Consider the following 9,259-nt stretch of genomic DNA (forward strand, 5'->3'; position numbering starts at 1 on the left):
TTGGTTTTTCAAGACAGGGTTTCCCTGTGTAGCCCTGGCTGCCCTGGAACTCACTCTGTAGACCAGGCGGGCCTCTGCCTCCCAAGTGCTGGGATTAAAGGCGTGCCCCACCACCGCCCGGCTGCTACCGTACTTTGTAAATTAGCTCTTTACCCAACTAAAGCATTACTATTTACATGCCTGCCTTGGGAAAATTGAGAAAATAATTAGCAAATCTGTTGTCCTTAGGGAACACCAGTTTGAAATTGTTAGGTAGAGCCAGGTTTAGTGGCTACTGCTAAAATGTCTTCCCTGGGAGAGATATAAACCACGTCTACCCCTTCTCTTACCATTCCGAAGACAAACAACAGTAGGAATCCACCAGAGTTTATCCAGAGGAACCAATGAACTTGATAAGTTTACTTACAGAGCAGTGGGTGAGGGGCGTAGGCAGAGGTGACCTTGAAGCAGGTATGCCGACTTCCCTGAGACTTCTCCTGGCCTCTCCCCACTTATATCCTCTAGCACCTGCCCCCAAACCCATATGTAATTAGGACAGAATTGCATACAGCTGGTTGAGAGAGCTGGCCACATACTCTGGTGAAGGTCCCCCGTGACCTTCTGCCCCACCTTTCCTTCCATGAGGGAAGAGAAACAGTCCACAGGTCCAGCTGTGATGGTCGTTCCAGAGCAGGCAAAACAGAACTCCTGAAGAAGTTCGCAGATGTTTGCAGTTGTCTCAGAGGATGGTCCTATAGTATAATGTGGCACACGCCTTTAATCCCAGCCCTTGGGAGGTAGAGGCAGGAGGATCGGGACTTCAGGATCATCCTTGGCTATGTGGTGAATTCAAAAGCCAGCATGAGCTACATTAGACTGTCTCAGAAAACAACAAAAAATAAAGGGAAAAGAGACAGATGGTGTGTGTGTGCGTGTGTGCGTGTGTGTGTGCGTGTGCGTGTGTGTGTGTGTGTGTGTGTGTGTGTGCGTGTGCATGTGTATTAATGAGTGGAAAAGAGTAGTCAGGTCATAGCCAGCCAACAACATTCACAACAGCAAAGGCTTCTTTCCACTTGAAGCAGGTCTAGGGTAGAAGGTGGTGGAATATCCAGTGACTGTGCTCAGTCAGACCATGCTGAACAAATATGCTGAACTTTCACAGGCCCACACATCTCCAGCATCCTGGTGAAGAAATAAATTTTTCACACGAACAAGATCTCTAGCAATACGTAATCCTTTTGTACTTAGGGAGCACTGCCCTGGAATCTTTTATTATTATTACTACTACTGTGTGCTTCGAAGAATGACTTCTTCGTTATTTATTTAAACTCAAATAGCTGGCCATATACTCATCGTTTGGGGGTGGAGGTTGAAGCAGGAAGGAAAGAAATACCAGATATCTCAGAGAAGTGGCTTTATGCTAAATGAAAAATTCTTGTGCCTCGGGTGCTGGAGAGATGGTCTATTTGGTGGTCTCTACAAGTAAGCGAGAAACCCAGCATGGAAACCCAGTCTCAGAGACTGGAATCCAGGAGGCGGGGAAGAGGCGGGGCTCCAGGCCCTCATGGGTTGGATAGTTCTCCCCTTGTCTCGCTCCCGGTTAGGAAGAGGCGCTCCCGTACACGCCACCGCGCACTCGTGGCTCCTCCTGCCGCCCCGCTGTAGCCCCCCAGTGGAGTCTTTTTGGGAAGAGCGCTTTGGCTCAAGGGACAATCTTCTCTGGCTGATGTCCCGACAGCTCCCGCCGCAGCCCCGCCCCCGTGGACTCACCAATCGCTGTGCGTTGTGGCGGGAGTGGGTGGAGCCTAAGAAATTCGAACGAAGCTCCGCCTCTTGGGAGCCTTATTCCCGGGAACTGGGAGAGTATAGAAGAAAAGCTTCCTGCGTCGGCCGTGAGGCGAGGTGGGGGGAGTGGAAACGGAGTGTGCGCTGGAGGTGTGGTGGGTACGTGGTGCCGCGGAGTGGAAGATGGCTGGGGTAGGGGAGGGAAGTTCCGGATAATAATAAAGGACAGAGGTGGAGACTGTCCGACTGAGGAGAGGCCAGGGCCCGAGTTGGATTGCACATCAGATGTTGGGGCACGAGCTTTCTGCACCTTTCCCTAATGTAACGGACTAGCTTCAGGGGCATGTGCTGATCTTGCTTTACCACCACCATGCCTCTTCACACCAGCTAATGCACCCCGAGTCTACATGGGGCCCTAAGACAGGATGATAGACACCTGAGGTAGGCATGTTGTCTTTCAGGTCTAAGCTGACTCGCTTATGCTGGCTGAGCATGGAGGATTTGAAAGAGGGTAAGGAAGCCGTGGAGGGAGGAACGACGAGGCCCTGAGAATCTGTCTGTCAAGAACTGATAACTGGCATTTATTCTTCTCATCCCTTCAGATATCAAGTTCATCGTGGATGAGACCTTGGACTTTGGAGGGCTGTCCCCATCTGACAGGTACCAGCCTATTTATCCATTTATTATTTTCCTCCAACGATACATCTTTATCTGTAACCCTTTACTGCTAACTTATTGACCTCTAGAACCTTGGTTGGTAATTTAGCGGAGTATGGGACAGTTGATGCCAGCATTCTGGTAGAATTGAGCCTCTAGGATACATCTCTGCATGCTGGTGCGAAGGGAGAAACTGTAGGGAAATTTAGGGGTAAATGTAAAATGAAAGGTGAATGCCCTTGGGCATGTTGAGGCATGCCCTGCAGACCTCCCCCCCACCCCCAGGATAGTCTAGAGTGCAGAGAGGGAGGGAGAGAGAGAGAAGAGAGAGAGAAAAGGCAGAAGGGATTTTGAATATGAGATCATTCTGGTCTATAGAGTTGAGACCTTGTCTCAAAATGGGAGTAGAACCAGGTTTTCCTCATCTAAAAGCAGTTCTCACGGCCAAATTGGAGTCAGGGTTTAGGACTGTCCCCGACTCACCTACAGGAATGCCTTCTGCTCTCTGTTGTCCAGTATGTCCAAATATGTCCATATTTGTTTTTCAGTCACGAGGAAGAGGACATAACAGTAATAGTGAGTCCGGAGAAACCACTTCGACGGGGCCTCTCCCATCGGAGTAACCCAAATGCAGTCACTCCTGCCCTCCAGGGTGTGAGGTTCAGCTTGGGCCCACTCAGCCCAGAGAAGCTGGAGGAGATCCTTGATGAAGCCAACCGCCTGGCAGCTCAGCTGGAGGAGTGTGCCCTGAAAGACCGGGAGAGTGCTGGTACAGGCCCTGGAAGGCCCAGCCCCAGAGGGAAGCCCAGCCCTCGACGGGAGACCTTCGTCCTGAAGGACAGCCCTGTCCGAGATCTGCTGCCCACCGTGAGTTCTTGGAGCACCCCACCTCCAAGCAGCCTGACAGGGCTCCGGAGCAGTGATAAAAAGGGGTCAGCCAGGGCTGTTCGAGTGGCATCTGGAAAGAAGCCCTCCAGCATAAAGAAGGTGAGTGTGAAGAGTGGACGTGCGTGCGTACACCTAGACAAGGTACAGGAGACACTGAAGGCATAGAGTGCTTCCCTTACTGGGCAGAGGGAGACAGTTATTCTACCCCTGGAATTCTTTGGATTAAGCAAATTGGGTTGGAGACATAGCCCGGTGGCTAGTGTTTGCCCAGCCTAAACAAAGCCCTGGGCTGGACTCCCCAGCATCACACGAATGGATGTGGCAAATGTAAATAAACAAGTGCACACTTGTAATCCCAAGACTCTGGATAAAGCCAGGAAGATCAGGAATTCAGGGTCATCCCCAGGGGGCTATAGGCTGTGCTTGAGACCAACCTGGGCTACTGGACTCCCTTATTTCAAATAATAATAATAATAGGTTGGTGAGATGGCTCAGTGAGTAGCAACACTTTCCATCAGGGCTGATGAAGCAGCATTCAGTCCCTGTGACCTACATGTGAAGACTGTCTGCGTGATAAACACACTCCCACGCGCTGTCCTGACTTACACATGCACGTTGCCGCATATGTGTATGTCACACACAGTAAAGAAGTAAATATATAAAGTAACCGGGTGGTGGTGGTGGTGCACGCCTCTAATCCCAGCACTCTAGAGGCAGGGGCAGGCGAATCTCTGAGTTTGAGGCCAGCCTGATCTACAGAGGGAGTTCCAGGACAGCCAAGGCTACACAGAGAAACCCTGCTTTGAAAGAAAGAGAGAGGAGGGTGGGGAAGAAAGGAAGATCTTGCTGGCTGATATCTTCCTTTCAGGTTCTAGACAACACCCTACCTCCTATCTCCTTTCCTTAATGCCTTAAGGCTGCAGAACTGTCTCCTTTCTAGTCCTTTTTTTTTTTGTTGTTGTTCCTTGTTCTATTTTAGGAATCACCCACTTGCAATCTGTTCCCTGCATCCAAAAGCCCAGGGCCAGGGCGCTCTCCTCTTGCACAACCAACTCTCCCACCTCGGCGGAAAACTGGGTCCGGCGCCCGGACAACAGCAAGTGAGACTGCGGCAGCAAAGATGTGGGTGAAGCTGATAAGGGGAAAAGAGGAGCTGAGACCCACCCTGACGTGTCTACTCTCCTGTCCACAGGCCCACCAATTCCTGTCAGACCAGCTCCACAGTACTCAGCTAGCAACTCCCAGTGTTCATCCCGGCTTCAGGGAGCAGCTGCCAAGTCTTCCAGTCGACTCCCTGTTCCCTCAGTCCTTCCCAGACCTGTCACCCGAGTGCCACTCACTGGGCAGTGTATACCACCTGGTAAAGGTGTCCTAGCTCCAGATTCTCTCTCAACTCAGAAAGAGCATCCAAGTGCCATAGGGCACAGAGGTAAGATAGAGTGGACAAAATGGTCAGGCTAAGCATGGCAGCACACTCTGTAGTTTGGGTACTCGGGAGGTAGATGCCAGAGAATAAGCTCAAGGCCAGCCTTAGCTATATAAAACCACGTCTCAAGAGAAAAAGAAAGAAAAAGGCGGGGGGGGGGGGGGGGGGGGGGGGCTGGACATGGTGGCGCATGCCTTTAATCCCAACACACTTGGGAGGCAGAGGCAGGCGGATTTCTGAGTTGGAGGCCGGCCTGGTCTACGGAGTGAGTTCCAGGACAACCATAGCTATTATAGGGAGATCCTGTCTCAAAATCCAAAGAAATAAAACAAAAAACAGAGATCCTTAGATAGAAGAATGTCTGCGGTGACCCAGCTTGATCTTACTCCTGTACAGCTGTAACTGCTGTAACTACTTTCAGGTAGGAAAACTGTTAAGGAGGGAACCCTTGCTTTCTGATGAAGTCAGCTGAACTTCGCTTTAACTCGTCTCTTGTTAATCTCCATCAAGCTCCTGTTTCCCATCGAACAAATCTACCAGCCACCAGTGCTGCTCGAGGCAGGACCACCAGTGCCGCTCGAGGCAGGACCACCAGTGCCGCTCGAGGCAGGATGCAGCTCCCCAGGAAAGCTGCAGTCCCTGGACCTACTAGGTAAGACTGGCCCCTCTGTTCCTATCACCTGGGCTTCCAAGCTGCTGTGCACACAGCATCCTCGAATTCCGTGTTGACTGGGAAAGAGAGGGGAGAGGGTACTGCTCTCTCCCATCCTGAGGGCCATGAACTTGGCTAGGTACCAGATGGGCTCAGGAAGAAGAAGGGGTTCTAAAGCAGTTCCCCCTCTTTCTTCAGGTAAGAAGATGGGGCAGCAAACAAAGACTCAATAGCAAGCCGCTACATCTTAACCATCAAAGTCTGGACTCTTCTCTGCCAGTGGTCAGTCCCTAACTCCAGTAGACTCGTGCCCAGAGATGGAAGGAAGAGTTGCCTCCAGGGCTGACCTCTAAAGTAGAGACTGGAGGTTGGGGTGTGGTGAGCTTGAGGAGACTCAACCCCACCCTACCCCACCTGAAAGAAGAAGAGAGAGGCAGAGGTCATCTGCCCGTGGAGAAATTCACAAACAAAGTGATAAATGGAGGCAGAGGGACCTATCTGTCTCCTTCCATCTTGTGGTCAGGCCTAGAGAACTTGACCTGCCCAGACCACGGTCCACTGGCCGTTTCCATGTGAGTGGCCTCGGGACCCGGCCAGCTCCCTGTTCTCTAGGACCAGTCTTCCTGACTTGAGTCCTACACTGGTTTCTGGTCTGAAGGGCCCAGAGGGCAGCTGGTGTGCAGTACTTGTTTCCTATGAATTCTATGACTTCTCACAGGCCAATCAGTTGTAAGCTTACTCACATCTTCATATTTTTTCTTAAATGAATAAAGAAAAAAATTTTTTTTCAGTATGTCTGAAAGTAGATTTTAACAATTTTAAAGTAAACACCTGTGTAATTCTAGTGAGATATCAGACATAGGCCCTAGGGATTTGAACCTCCAGCTCCATCTGCCGTGACTGGTCCCTTGTTCAATCGGGATCAAACCTCCCTTCTGCGATTCAATGTTTAGAAGAGAGTCCAGACCGAAGTTGACTGTAGTTTCACCTACAGTGCCTGAGGCTGTTATGCTAGGAACTAAGGAGTAGCTACTGCTACTTCTTTCTTAGACTTAACTATTATTTCTGACAAGACAACAGAACCCCTTAGGGGATAAAGCAGCCCTTCACTGGCTTTCAGCTCCTGAGGTTGCCTCAGCCGGAAAGCTTAGTAGTTTCTACCTCATCATTAGAGTTGCCTGTGCCCCCCTCTCTACTCCCCTGCTGGATTTGAGGGCTGGCATCAGAATTTAGAAATGTTGACTGTGCCCTTGGGTTGTAGCTTGTCTGTGGTGGAGCTCTGAACTCATGCAGAATGAGCACACGCTGGCGGGTACTTACTGAAAACAGGCTAAGCTTCTAACAGGTTCAGCTTAGGGTCTCTGGTTTGTATCCTTTGACTCTTGCAGCCAGAACTAAACCGGCCCTTTATGAAGAAGAAACTTTCCTAAAGGCAACTGAGCAAATGAGAAAGGGTGGCTGACTACCGTGTCCAAAAGTGCTCTTAGGCCTTAGGCTCCTCCCCTATCCCCATGCTCATGAGTTCTCCATAGTGTTTCCCCTTATGGCTGAACTTAAGATTCATTTAATACACCTATAAATACATGGGGACTATACACACAGTGGCAGCTGCTTCTCCATTCCTCCTCCTTCGAATCTGGAACACCAGCTTCTCCAGCTACCGAAATTCTCCAGAGGGAGAGGATACACAGATGTCATGGGTTCTGATCTGAAGAAATATGGCACAAGGCAAGAAAGCCTGGGGTGTGTTTCCCAGACTCCAGCTACTTCATCTTCCTTCAAACATCTTGGCCTGGGGGGGGGGGGGTTCTTCTGGGTGGGCTATAGAGAGGGCACGCTTACCAACCAGTCAGTAGCCGTGTGCCCTTGATCTCCTGGGGTCTTCCAGGCTTTGCTGTCCTGGGCTTCCATCCCAGTGGATAAATCACTGGTAAGACCTCAGGGAACAGTAGTTGCCGGCAACCTTCTGCTCTAACTGGCATCTGCAGTAGCAGCAAGCCTAAGAACACACACCTCAGCGTGGCCAGTAGGTGGCAGGTTTGTTTCGTTTTGTTTGGTTGGTTAGTTTTGTTTGTTTGTTTTTTTTGAGTCAAGCCCCTATGGGTGGTGAAGCAAAGCCCGCCACAAATCCTTGTGTTGCTGCCACCTGGTGGCTGGAGCCGGCAAGGCAGGTTCTCTCACTGGGTCAATCTTGAGTTTCTGCCTCCACCCAACAGGGCTTGCTGGCTCCAAACCTGCTGAAATGGCATTCATTTGGTAGTGCCTACCTGCCACAGCTGCCCTTCTTGTTAAGCTACCTGCTTACCTCCTCCTCTCCGGCTTGGATTTCTAATTTTCTCTCCGCCCACCACACCCCTTCCACTCCACCAGCATCAACAGGAAAAGCCAGTGTTTATTGGCCTCTTGCTATGCACTGTGAAAAGTTGTAAGCACTTTCCATGTGCTAAGTTATTTAATCCTTCTAAAAGCTCAATTAGGCAGAGGCTGTTACCACTGCCCTCATTTTGTAGACAGAGGAACCAAGGCTCAGACAAATCAGGCTGCTTCATGAGGTTCCAGGGTTTGTTCGTAATATCCTAATTTGCTGGATAGAGCTTTCAAAAACAAAACTTAGGGCTAGAAATAATGTCACCAAACATATACTTATTCCCAGAACAAGTATATGCTTCATTCCTCCAATAAAACAAACAGACAGCCCACAATAGCCAGGTGGTGGTGGAGCACACCTTTAATCCCAGCACTTGGGAGGCAGAGGCAGACAGATCTCTGAGCTCGAGGCCAGTGTGGTCTATAGGATGAGTTCCTGCACAGCCAGAGCTACACAGAGAAACCCTGACTCAAAAAAAAACCAAAAAACAAAAACAAAAACAAAAAACAAAAAAACAAAACAAAACAAAAAACCCAGACCCCTCCCCTAACTCTTTCCTATCTACTGAATTCTGCCCTAGAAAACTTGTTTGTCTGAGACTCAGGCTGAGACCCGGCCTGATCTGTGTAGCCTCTCAGGAACTTTAGGAAGGTAGCAGAACTCTCGAAAGGGAAAGGCTAATTAACATTCCTCAGAACGCAGGATGAGAAACTACCTGCGGGTGGGGCACATTCTGCAGGGTGGACCTTTGCCCACCTTCAGACAAGGGAAGTCTAAAGACCAATCAGTTTAAAAAGTCACACTGTTCTACCAATCACATTGTGTCTAATGGCTGCTGCCCTGAAAATTGTATAAAAGCTCACTGAACAAGCTGTGCGGGGTGGCCTCCTTTCCTGGGGGTCAGGGATGGCCTCAGTGCACTGAAATAGAAATCCTCATGTTCTTTGCGTCAATCAGGCTCCATGTGATTCAGTCAGGGGGTCTCTGGTAAGCTAAGCCTCATCAGGGTCTTACAATATCCTAGGGGAAAAAAATACCCAGCTGTCTTCTCTTCCTTCCAACAGCCAGACTCTGGGCTCTGTGCTGATATAGCTTTAGTCTCTCTGTCCTCGGGATCTTCAAGGTTCTACCCTGTTTCCCAAAATCCAGACCTCAACCCGGGTTGCCATACAGAAGCCAGTGGTGACACCGTTCCTGCACAGGACTAGTTTATTCAGTAGTATGGGGGAAAACAAAACAAAACAAAACCAAAACTCTACCATATTTACAGCAACAATCAAATTGTACAATCTGATGGTTAGTATCAAGTTAGCATCCAGCATCTTTGTATTTTTTTTAAGTCAAGTCATCAGTAGTTTAAAAAAAAAAATCCAGTTAAATTTTTAACCCTTTACAGGAATCGCTGAGGGGAAGAGGGTAGAGGGCAGGTGAGAATTCACGACAGAAAAGCCAGAGGCCAGCCTTCCAAGTGAGGAGCAGGGACTTCCTGCGGAGAGCCTTTATT

General features: G+C 49.6%; 1 protein-coding gene and 1 long non-coding RNA gene across 4 annotated transcripts; one reads left to right on the forward strand and one right to left on the reverse strand.

Annotated features, from left to right (window-relative positions):
- Positions 1–917: 917 nt before the first annotated feature.
- Positions 918–3,152, reverse strand: LOC116093629. The gene is made up of 3 exons (XR_004119769.1): positions 2,905–3,152; positions 1,750–1,951; positions 918–1,161 (listed from the first exon to the last, which is right to left on the reverse strand). It is a non-coding gene; the product is annotated as an uncharacterized LOC116093629 (long non-coding RNA).
- On the forward strand, positions 1,813–6,180 carry Psrc1 (proline and serine rich coiled-coil 1). Of its 3 annotated transcripts, XM_031375188.1 has the most exons (9): positions 1,813–1,923; positions 2,226–2,275; positions 2,367–2,424; positions 2,970–2,997; positions 3,073–3,408; positions 4,289–4,409; positions 4,502–4,738; positions 5,246–5,387; positions 5,586–6,180. In XM_031375188.1, exons 2-9 carry the CDS (start codon positions 2,257–2,259, stop codon positions 5,587–5,589), a joined length of 945 nt encoding a protein of 314 aa, XP_031231048.1. In that variant the 5' UTR covers positions 1,813–1,923; positions 2,226–2,256; the 3' UTR covers positions 5,590–6,180. The 3 variants fall into 3 exon arrangements, with proteins under 3 accessions (XP_031231048.1, XP_031231046.1, XP_031231047.1); XM_031375186.1 differs by having other exon boundaries at positions 2,970–3,408; XM_031375187.1 differs by lacking the exon at positions 5,586–6,180 and having other exon boundaries at positions 2,970–3,408; positions 5,246–5,391.
- Positions 6,181–9,259: the final 3,079 nt, after the last annotated feature.

Source organism: Mastomys coucha, unplaced genomic scaffold (assembly GCF_008632895.1).
Source record: "Mastomys coucha isolate ucsf_1 unplaced genomic scaffold, UCSF_Mcou_1 pScaffold16, whole genome shotgun sequence".
NCBI lineage: Eukaryota > Metazoa > Chordata > Mammalia > Rodentia > Muridae > Mastomys > Mastomys coucha.